Below are 12,844 nucleotides of genomic sequence, written 5' to 3'. Positions count from 1 at the left end.
TGGGCCGGAGATTCGAACCCGCGACTCTCAGAGTACGAGTCAAGCGCCCTGACCTCCTGGCAATGACATAGTTGGCACTACCCAAACTTGTTAAAATGCTTGGAAAAACACCAACTTGTGTTTCATTTTTAAGTCAAAGATATCACTAGGGTGTATACAAGCATTAAAGGCAGTATTTTCTCCGAAATTATTTACCTGTAGTCGATTTCAATCAGTTTGTTAAATTAAGCATTGCAGATTTTAAAACAAATCAAATTAAAAAAATAAAGCAAAACAAGAAGGTCCAAAAACATAAATCATTATGACGTAAAGATCAAAGATTTCAGGCGTGTTCCAAGCTTTTCTGTCCCACGTGTGTGTTTACGTGAATACATCGTATACATCTGTTGAGAGTTGACCAGTTTCCGCATTTCCTCAAAGAGACAAACGTGGTTAAGCCTAAATATCGCCATAAAGAATTCGGGGAGAATGTATTCCATTCTGACCAAAAAATAAAAAATACTAGAGAACCTAAAGAATGGCACGATGGTAGCAGTTAGTGTTTGCAACATTATGTAGGTTTATATTTGGCATTTTCTAAAATTGAAGTTTTTGGAATCCGAAACAAATCTATTTTTATATCCGAAAAACTATGGCCTTCATAAACACGATAAACCAAAACTTAAATCACTTCTAATTACTAAACTACGGAACATGGCTCATTGTAAAATTAAAATGATTTGTTTATCTCTCACTCGACCGAATAGGCAAATTTTTTGGGAAAACAATATTATGATTGTTAAATCCTGTAATAAACAGTTCTAATATTTACATATAATTAACAAACTATGTATCTCTTAAATTTGCTTCCAACAGTCTTACAACATACAAGCATCTAATAATACACGATATCTTATAACATAACTTTCAAATCACCGCACTTCTACGTTAATAAGCATCACAGAAGCCTAATTTTCTAAATGCAACTCCTACTGATCACGTGGGTTGCGTGACAGGAGGGTCATGAGATCCCACAAGTACGACTAAATTACATTCAAAGGCGATGACCCGCGCTAATTTTCATAATATTTCCATGTAAACTACACACGAGAAGGAACTACTAATCGTAAAGTGATTTTTGTTGTTAGTTTGGAGCAAAACAAGTGTTAATTATGAATTATTTTACTTCTACACCTTTCTATTTCTAGGATATATTAATTCACGCATGTACCAGGCTCAGTTACGATACGTTTTTAAACACATGTTTAACTATCGCACGTGACTGTGCATTTACTTGAAATTTCGAGCTCACGACTAGTCTTTGTGTAGGCTTGGCTAGAGTTCGAACATAAAAAAAGGGGTAACTCAAACATTCGCATACTCTCTCAGAAAACGTACGTTCGAAATAAGTAGGGGTGAGAAATTTCTTAACTGTGTAATAAATTATCATTATCATGTATATTCTCATTTTCAAAGGGCGATATTCACTCAATAGCAAACACAAGGTTATAGATATTTGAGAAATATTTAAACCAGTATTTAATTGAATATCTGGTGAGATTAAGTAATACAAAGATTATTTAGTTGGATATTTGGTGAGATTAAGTAATACAAAGAGCATTTAGTTGAATATCTGGTGAGATTAAGTAATACAAAGATTATTTAGTTGGATATCTGGTGAGATTAAGTAATACAAAGATTATTTAGTTGGATATTTGGTGAGATTAAACAATACTAGGTATTTAGTTTGGATATCTAATGAAATTAAGTATTACAAAGACTTTGTATTGTTTAACCTCACCAGATATTCAACTAAATGCTCTTTTGATTGTTCGATTTCACCAGATGTCCAATTAAATACTCTAACAAAACATTGTAAGTGACTGTTTATAAAGTTTCCTCATTAGAGAAGCTATTGTGACGTACCTAAGTACATACTTGATTAAAAGTAAATAATATTTGTATTTTTAATTTGGCAAATAGTGTACTATTTACTCAGGCCCCTGTATATGTCTTATCGTATTTACTCTTTCTATTATTATAATCCTTAAAAAACAGTATTACCAAAATGTTATAAGTGCCTGACTCTCATTAGTTTACGAGAAAAGAGTGTATTTATTTAGTATTTTTATAATTATCATTATTATTTTGTATTTTAACTATTTCACAACATCTTCATTATTTTTCCCAATTGCAGCCTAGCCTAATGATGATTCGAGTTCGTCTTGAATACTGGATCGAAAACGAGTTTTTTAATAAAGCTCGAAGTCGGCTCGAATAAAATAATGGCTCGCACGTTCCCCATGCAGAGTACAAACGAACTAATCAAATTATACGACATTGAATACTCAATTCATAGCCACATAAAAGGAAAGTTGCGTAATTAACGAGCGAAATTGAACAGTATAACGTACCACAATCACTTGTATGGAACAGAACACAAGACCAACTCAACCGTTGTAATCCCTCTAACACATGTTGGACATTCACACATCTTAGAACGTGCAGTATTACTTAACAGATGTATGTTAATAATTCATCACAAGGTTATTTTCTTAAACGTGGGATACCTGGAGGTGATAGAGTACTTTAATAAACCCACCTCCAATATTTTTACTAATCAATCCTTACACCATAATCTGCTATCCACACAAATTTTTATCATCATATTGATTTTTTATTGTCCTGAGATATCTAGACAAACATTTTTAATTTACTCTGAAAGTCACGAACTTGCACAAACAAACACTATTACTTCTTCTTGAAGGCCATATTCATCACCTTACTCGTATAATTAGGAGTCACTCGTATCATCACACCAACATGTCTATAAATCACCATGTGTAAACACATAACACATGGGTATCAAGACACAGCAGAGAACAGCTTTTGTTTATTCTAATATGTGAAGCAAATATAACAAAATAAAAACTAAAATTTCATCTGAAATAGCTTCATGTATGCACAACTGTATCTTTATAAGTTGATGTTTATCATTAAGCACAAAGTTACACAAAGGGTTATCTGTGCTCTGCCCACCACGGGTATCGAAACCCGGTTTCTAGCGGTATAAGTCCGTAGACATGTCGCTGTGCCACAGAAGGGGGAGGGCGTATCTTTATAAACAAGTTCTTTTTGTTCATTAAGATGAATTCTGAAACATCCTTGGAATTCAATGATGGTCAGTTTTAAATTTTATATAAAAGCAATTGTAAAAAAGAATAAAAATGTTCGCTGCCAATAATTTAAACAAATATCACAGAAATTTTTAATAGAAAAGTGTTTGCTTCTCATAACAATGTTTAAAATGCGTTCTTTTCCATTAAGTGGAATTAAGTAAGAAATTTAGAAAGAGAAAAAAATCATGCAATGTTGACTATTTTGGCCAAGTAGTTTGCTTTATAACATAAAAAAAACAAATATCCCTGATAAATAAAAACTAAACAACTAATCAAAAATATACATTACATATTGATTTTTAAATTCAACAATTTTGTCCAATTGTATTTGTATAAAAAGTTAATCTTTTAACACATTTTACTATGAATTTTAGTTTGAATGGAACGTATGTCAATATTACACGTAAAACTTACCTGGGTTTTATTATGGACTTCATTATTCATGCTTTTCCAGGTATTGTACAGAACATTTGATTTTGCTTTTGTTATAGCCACAGCTCTCTCTAATGCTCGATCAGGACATTTTTCAAACAAAAGAACTCGTTCAGCTACTGATCCTTTAGTTAAAAATGGCTTAATAGGTACATGAGAGTGATATCTGTCAGTTGGAGAGAGAGAGCGTTCTCTTATATGCTGTTTCTGTGCCATTGTTAATTTTGGGTGTGGGATAGCTGGTGTTGAGCTTTCTGTGACTCGGTCACAATATGTTTTTCGAACTGCATATTTTTGTAAAGCTTCATAAACATGTTCATCCACTCCATTTTCATTGTTCAAGTCAATTTGCTCCATGTACGGGTTCATTCCTGACCACATAGTTTGCAAGTGAGAAGGCTGAACACCGTTCTCCCACCTGCATTTCGCTTCGCTAACTAATTGACCATTTTTTGGTCGAGGTTTGAAGGTTTCCTCTTTCTTCTGCTCATGACTCGCACTATGGAAACGGTTTTTGGCGTAAACCACAGGTGAAAGAACATAATCTCGATTCTGTCTTACTTCAGGTTCACCTTTACTGGAAAATGATTCTGATGGCGACTCAGCAATCAAATCTATATCCACTTTAGGCACATTTCCTTCTCTTAAATTTGCACGCGACGATGATAAATCTTGACTAGCACTTCGCTGATGAAGTGCTCCTACATCATTCAACTGAAATGAACTTGGATAACTGCACGGACGACTCTCTTTTTGAGATTTGGCTCTTGTTTCATGTCTCAGTTTTGGTATCGCATAGATATCGTCCTCTGATGACTTGAGAAAACTGTCTTCTTTAGATGCCCAATGACTAGGTCCAGGATCAGACGAACCGATTATTTTGAGTGCATCACCTTCCATACATTTAAAGTGATGATTCTGTTTCTGACTTTGGGATGGAGACAGATCAGGATACCTTTTCTCTAAAGTTAACCCATGGTCCTGTTCAAATGAAACTGTAGTGACCTTCTGACAGCCACCTGGTGGTTGACAAATATTATTACTTTTTTTATCTCCAAAAGCGGCTTTCTGTTGCTCTAACCTCTCTGAGCTGGTAAGCCGAGTGTTCTCTTTTGCAGTAAATCTGTTTATTTGAGCCTTTACGCCTGTTTGCTGATATTCTGGAGAAGCTTTGGGTGAAGTTGAAAGCTTTTCTTTATCCTCTGCTTTTCCTGCTTGTGCGATTTTTTCTGTTATAGTATGTCTGGCAATGCTCCATTCTGGAGTTGACGGTTTTTTAATCACTTTTTCCAAGACTGTTTCAGAACTTCCTTTACACTGATACACAGATGCCTGTGGAATTTTACCCAGAATACCTTTCGTTTCGTTTCCAGGATGTGTCAGCTGAGAGGAAGACATGTGACTAGAGCGGCTTGTCTTGGGTGTATTTTGTCTTCCATTTTTGTTATCTAAAGTTCCTGTAGATGCTGAAACATCATCATGTTCGTCTTTACTTTTTCTATCTCCTCTTCCTGGATAAGTAGCAAACCCAGGGGGCTGAAGTTTTGGAGAGATGTTTTTCAGAGTAGAAGCCTTAACTACATTAGAAGAAGGATTTCCCGGAATTTCTGTCTTTCTTCGTGCAGCAAGTTTTACTTTGTCTTGAGCTACAAAACTGCTGACTAGTGCCTCGAGTTTTCCGCCCAAGTCACTAGCAAGCAGTTCTACTGGGTCTATAGATTCTAGATCCAGCCTGGTAGCAGATAGAGGCGATCGTTTAAAATACTGTGTCGGAGTGGACGTTAAAGAACTTGACTGACTATCCTTTGAGGTTGTAGGTGACGACGGTGATAGCGAACCGACAGGAGGAGAAGAAAAAGATGGCAGCTTCAGCAAAGGCGAACAGATTCCGTAATGAACGGCCTTACATTCCGTCCCTGGGAGTTTATGGGGGTCAGGGCAACAAGGGTCGTGTTCCACAGCATGAACAGACCGACTGCGAGTTAGATCTACTAAAGCACTGTAAAACACAGTCACCTTTGTTACCGCAAGCTGGCAGCAAACATAGTTATCCTGCATAATAGAGTGATAAATCGAACCAATTTAGTTTCGAAACATGAGCCACATAGATTAATATACAGCTATTTATAAAGTTAGAGATTATTCTTTCTCACGTTATCAAAACAACGGACGTTGATTACTTCAATTAAAACAGAATTAACTGTAATTGCCCTCACTCAATGTACGTTTTTCGCTAACCCACATAAAAAAGCAATTCACTAATAAATATACCGCTCGTTGTTTTACACACTTGATTGTATGTGTTATTCACAGTCTTTTACTGCAGCATACTGTCTATCATAAACACCAGAAAACCTTACATTTAACTTGGAGGGCTTCTTGGCCTAATTGGATTAAACCAGAACGCCTGCAAGACCGAATACATATGAGCTGAGCACTTTTATTAGTAAACACTTGCGATAGTTGAAAGCGATTGGACAAGATGAGAAAGCAAAGTTACTGGTCAAAGAGCCAAAATAGCTTTCTCCAATAAATCCAGGGTAATTAAAATCCAGGCAAGTGTAAAACAATGGTCGACCATCCGTGTTGTACCAATAATCTCGATTAACAAACACACACTCGAATACATCTGAGAGGCTTTCAGTTTAACCCTAAAACTGCAGGTACATCAACACAAGAAATTAGTCTAAAGCAGTCTGATACCACATCTATGGCGCTCGCGGGAAGAAAACGGTCCAGAGCAAGATTTTCTAACGGGAAGAAGCTCACCAGTACGGGACTTTCAGTTGCTAAATGTGGCTGTAAGCCTTATATGGGAATGGCTGCTGAGTGCGTCAGATGTTGACGGGCAGGCGTACAGTAAGCACGATGCAACGGTCCTCTGGTGTGGTTTAGTTTTACATAGGTTTGGCCCAGTAGTTGTCTATTTTATTATTTTTCTCTTAACAACAAATAATAACTACACATCTGAACTCATACATGTCCTGTCTGATGTTCACTGCCACGACCTCTAGCATTTCCGTGCTTCAAGCATTTAGATGAACTCCAGTTTCTTAGCAAACGTTTAGGTTAGCACAATCAAATAATCTTATGTACACCGGTATCAATACACCAGACACTCCCAGCCCACGCTAGCTTCTAACCAAACTTTCTCCTCTCTTGCTTAGACACAACTGCCATCGTGGCAAAAGGGAGAGGGACAGGGAAGGCGCTGCCGTGAGCTAGTTGGGAGAGCCCCGCCAAGGGCGTGGGTGGGGCGATCTGGAAGTTCAGGACATATGTGCATCTGTTGTATAGTTAAGTCCTTGGCTCGGTAATTAATCTCAATTGCTCGTCTTCAGTTGTACATATGTTCAGGAAAGATTGCAAACATGATTATATGAATGTTGTTTGTCGTGTAACTTGAACGCATCTTACACATTAGATGGAATATACATGTATAATACGTCATCAAACATTTCGATCAACCTGTTCTTAGTGCAGAATTAACTTTCAGTATGTTCATTAACTATACTCAACTCTATATTTACTACTTAAAACTATTATTTTTACTTACATCATACATTCTAGCACTATAAAGACTACATAACTATAGTTTCGAAAACATTAAACAACTGGTTTTCGAAAAATTGCTACAAAAAAGTAAATGTACACATTTCCTATACACACCTACGATCGCATATAAACACTTACCTGGGAAGATGTACAAAGTCACTCGTTCCTTTATGTGTTTGTGTGCGTCGTTATATATCTCATTGATTTCTACAGAAACATTAACTCTGATTTAACGCAAAAATCATCACAACTGCCATATTCTATACTACACGACAGCGATTAAATATTTTTACTTATTCTTCTGAACTCTTTGTTCTTGTATATGATTTAAAATTGTTATCAAGTCTGAGTATGCTACATATAGTAAAAGCAAATCTAAGTCGAATACAATAAGCAATAATATATTTTTTATTCATCGTATAAAAAGTACTTTGACGTATATTTATTTTTACTACAGTGCCACACGTAACAACTATTCTTATTTTATAAACCTTTACGTATTTAGCAAACGTACTGATGTGTACGTAAAAACAGTTAGATGTGTTAAACGTTAAACATTCATACACTAAGTAGAAACGTTCCAAAACAGGAATCTTTGAATTTTAAAATCACCAAAACTGCTAATACGATTGTGAATTGTTTATGCTATTTAACTACGAACAATCAAAACACTGACCGAGAACAAACGGATAATGCAACATATCAAAACTATAAATTATTTAACTTGTATTTAACAACGAATGACGTCAAATTCAAATCTTGGATCTCTAGCGTATCTTTTCTCCAAATTTATATCATAATACTCCTGTATTTGGATGAAAGACAAAGTTTGTGAGCGTATACGCGCATTCTTGTATAAACCCAAATAACACCGACTTGAAACCATATAAAAAGGTCTGATCCTTCACACATAACACCCAATTCTCTCACATAAGTAACATGAGAGGATCGTATTTGTTTACGATTGTTGAGAGTACGAATCAAACATGCCACCGGGACCGTAACGGTTGAACGACCTAATTAAACAGCTTTTGGTCTTTATATTAAACATAAAAGGTTTATTTAACCAAACACAGAGTAATTTATATGTTGCTTTAAAGCGTTAGAAACAATGTTGGTATACTTATATTTTTCTTGACCATATAATGACAGCTCTAAGTATAGGTTTGTTGAATAAAAACTATAAAATATTTACATTTTTATCATAACGATGTAAGCTTTTTTTGTGTTAGACAAGTTCGAATCACACTTAGCAAAACAAAAACATGTTTGATTTTACTTCAACACGCATCTTAGTTCCGAGATTTCAACACTGAAATATGTTTCCTTTTTCCATCGTTCAAAATCCTAAAAAAATAAATAAAATATTTTATCAGAGGTTCAAAAGAAGTAATTAATTTCTGTTTATTGTATAAATAATAGAGAACATTCATTTACCTAAATTACTTTCAAATTAAACCTCTAGAAACTGACTAACTTTTATATCAAAGCTATAATGCATATACTTCTGTTTCAATAAACGATACCTGATATTTTCGAATGCCGCCTTGAGGGGTCATCTGTTTTAAACACTCGCACCACTTACAGTAGTATGTTGCCTGTCAGTCAGTCAGTCAGTAGACACTAAAATGACGTCACATAAGGGACGCTTAACGTTGGAATTTGTACTGTAATAAAAACGTAATAATACGTGCGCACGCCATGAATCACGAGAAGAATTATGCACTAGACAAGGCTACAGCACAGCATGACATATGAACTTCAAGAGCAAGAAATAATTGTTTATTACTCTAAATTTTGGTTTTAGTTACTCTTGAAACAGAACACTTCCGAGAACCATGCGGAAGTACATCTAGTATGTAACATCAACTGCTTTATGTCCATTCCCTTAGGCTTAATCTTATTTCGTTCCAATATACAATTCACACTAACTTAATGCATCAATTTAACAGCAACTTAATATGTACCACTATGCTAACAGAACTTTAAGTACAGTTCCAATAATAACTGAAAACAGAAGGGTACATTCTATAAAACGATTATCCACGATCCACTGAACACTAGTTATTCACACATACACAACATACACGAAAAATTGTTCAATTTCAGAGAAAGCATAATCATAACAACATTAAATTTTAGAAGATTCAAGCATTTTTAAATAATAATCAACACGGAAACAGCACAATGACATATCATCAATTTGCTTTCTGTTTAAGTTACACATTATTCATTAAAAAACGTGAATAAAAAGACATGTTTAAGCGAAGGTTTTTTACAGCATTGTTTTAATATTAATAGATCTTATATTCAAGGTCTCTCAATGAACTAACCCTATGGACATATTACATTTCTACTGTTGTAGCATGATAGGTTACTCGGCTCTCGTGTTATCACTATGATATAAACACACAATTAATTAAATTTGAACAAGTTTACAATAAAAATCCAACTACTTACTAAAGTTCCACTTTTTCAAGGAGTTTTGTTTCTTTAGGATATTCACACAAAGTTACACAAAGGTTATCTGCACTATCCTTGCCCTAAATTTGAACTGATAGAATAAATAAATGGCACCAGTCAACATCACCAGAGCCAACTCTTGAGCTACTCGAATCGAATAGTGAAATTAACCGTCTCTCTTATATCACACCTACGGTTTCAACGTGCGTGGAACGCGAATGTTTTTAGTTATTTCTTTACGAAATTTATCAAAATTCAGTTCCATTCTTCTCTTTACATTTTCACAACTAAAGATCTAGTAGCAACGCGCTCATTTTCAACCACTAGACGGTTCTGCACTCGAATAAAAGAACACTGTAACACTAAAACCTACAATCTCTCTATCTTAAACGAATGTGATGATGTTCCTATTTCCAGTTTCTTGCGCGTCACTCTCCATTACCGGGAAGAATTGCACCTCTTAGAATGCTAGCATCTCTTGTCATTAAGCCCAGAAAACCAATTCTTAACCCAAATGTAAGCGTACCGTTACTACATCTTCAACGGTGAAAATACAAAAAAAAGAAAGAAAATAACACTAACTTCGATCGTTGAATATGAGGTGAACACGAAGAGAACTACGAACCCTCGGATGCGCAGTCCAGCACGTTAACCAATAGGCCACACCCGGTCCATTCTATGACTTAAAACAGGTTATTTGTATCGCAATTAATTTATTTTTCAAATATCACTTAGTTTTCGTTGTTCGCACTGTTTATATAACATTAGCCAAACTCACAAAGTATACACTTGTATTCTCCAAAACCGATACGTCTTGATTCGCTCTGACCCCACTATATATATTGAACTTCTGGCCATAAGACATCTACATGTACATTTCTATTGAGGATATACATGTGAAATACTTCTTTTATTATTATCTTTTATAACGTTTCGAGCAAATGCTCTTTGTTGGGCATAATGTCAACGTTTATGTCAACATAAAACGGTGTAAATGCAAAATATGGGTATTTATATGCTGAAGCAAAAAAAACAACAAAAAAAACAAGGGCTAGAATTTGGTGCTCATTTTGCATACCAAAAAGTTTCTTTGAAAAAAAATAGAATGAATAAATTATTCCCGTTTAACTGATCAAGTAGGTATAAATTAGTTGTAATAAACAAATGTACTTAATTAAATATGCACATATGAGCTTTCTTTTACCACAACTATCTGTAAAAATTTACAAGTTCCAAACGACACACTAAACATACTAAAGTATATCATGATAAATAAAATAAAAACATCGAAGTTGTCCTGAGATAGTAGAATCAGTTCCTTTGAATATTATAATCTATTGGTGAGTTTTGTTTGTGGTTAATTTGAGTTGAATGCAAAAGTATTTTAAACTGATTTGAGATGTATGACTAAAACGTCTGTCTTTTATGTGGTTTCTTTAGATAATGACCAGATAAGCAAACATTTCGTCAAAGAGATTAGATAAATGCAAAGAGGGATGTTATACACATACGTGTGTGTCTGTGTGTGTAAGTATTGTTTGTTTGAAGTTAAGCACAAAGCAACACAATGGGCTATCGGTGCTCAGGCCACCACGGGTATCGAAACCCGGATTCTAGCGTTGTAAGTCCGTAGACATACCGCTGTGCCACTGTGTGTGTGTGTGTATATATATATATATCTGGTATGTTCGACAAACGATTCACTATTGTTTGTTGGATTTTTCTCAAGGAGAGCTATTTTTTTTTAGGTCACGAACCACAGAACCTTAGCTGCACAGTCTGGCACGCTATAATCAAAAATAACTCACTAGAAAAGTCAATATTTTATGCGTAAGAACCATATTTAATTTATTGTTTTTACTGCACATAAAAAATACGTTTCCATGATATGGTGCGTTTATGCATAAAACAGATTAGCACCGTAACGCACTTCCAGCTTCTTGAACCTTTTCAAAAACCTGATCAACTTCAATGGGCGAGTAGATTGAATGTTTTCGTTCATTTATCAAATATTTCATCATCCTTAATAGATGTGTTTAAAGAATCTGATGAGTAAAGCTGGGCGATTAGTTTTATTTGCTAATTGATTAGTACACCACGTCCCCTACAACCCTTGCAAGCAAAAAACATGAGGGAATAATCAATAGCCGCGGCACTTGAAATTATTTTAGGCAGCATTAGAGTAAATTAATGTAGGATTCCTTTCTTTTCCTTTTTATTAGCTATATTTTTGTAAGCCAGCAATACCAAGTGTGGGGCGCGCGAATACCCGATTCGATGTTATTACTCATCATGATCTCTACCAGCCTATCTTCAACTTTAAATTCTTTTAGGCATGATTAGAGTAAATCAATCTATGAGACGTCGGGCGTGGTCAAATAAATCAATTGAAAGGGTTTGACCTCCTAAGTCCAAAAGTATAATTAGATCTCAAATCGGTCATGAGATGACAGAGCTACGAGACTTTCTGAGCCACTGTATTATTCCAACGTGATATTAATTTTCCTATTTTCTTTTGCATTGTTTTTTTTTAAGTAAGTTTCTAATTATCCTTGATTTCATATGAATGACCTTTCCTGAAGGTGCCCACTTGCTTATTTGCGAAAAACATTTTTTTTTGTCGAAGCACACACAAAAAATCCCACAAGTTTATGGGCATTTCCCATTTGGCAGACGAATTACTAATGCCAGATAAATATCACTACGCAATCGCCATCATATGTTTTCAGATACGCAGTAAATCCACAGCAAATCAAATAAACTGGTAATTAAATAATGAAAAACGTTTCACTCTCACTATAAATGTAATAATGTTTTTATTTAAAACATATTACAATTACAAATAATTAAGAAGCCAGTTGGACAGTCTTATTTCTTTATGTACGTTATTTGAATAGGATAGACATAAAAACAATATTCGATAAAGATTTGAGTCATCACAATCACCTAACGTGCTCATTAAACAGTAAAATTTTCTGATTTGATGATTATTTGATGAACAAAATAAGCAAAAAGCTCATGTTTACAAACATTGCAAATCAATAAATCCATAATATATCTATTAAAAAGTAAAAACACCATAATTTTAAACAAAGAACTACACTTCAACAAGATAAGTTTATTAAGCCTTAAGCGATCTTCAGTAATGTGACTTCGTTTCATATTATATTGTTACGCCTCTGTGTTCGTTTGTTAATTTTCCGTAAAAATTCTTTCCAAAGAAACTTTAGCGATAC

General features: G+C 34.7%; 1 protein-coding gene across 1 annotated transcript; it reads right to left on the bottom strand.

Annotated features, from left to right (window-relative positions):
• Positions 1-3,572: 3,572 nt before the first annotated feature.
• Positions 3,573-6,105, bottom strand: LOC106458889 (the record flags this gene model as incomplete). The annotated part of the gene is made up of 1 exon (XM_013918448.2): positions 3,573-6,105. A coding segment is annotated over exon 1 (2,076 nt), but the record flags the coding sequence as incomplete, so codon positions are not given.
• Between the last annotated feature and the right edge of the window lie 6,739 nt (positions 6,106-12,844).

The sequence above is a fragment of the Limulus polyphemus genome, unplaced genomic scaffold (assembly GCF_000517525.1).
Source record: "Limulus polyphemus unplaced genomic scaffold, Limulus_polyphemus-2.1.2 Scaffold528, whole genome shotgun sequence".
Taxonomy (NCBI): domain Eukaryota; kingdom Metazoa; phylum Arthropoda; class Merostomata; order Xiphosura; family Limulidae; genus Limulus; species Limulus polyphemus.
This window is presented reverse-complemented; position numbering and strand designations above follow the sequence as displayed.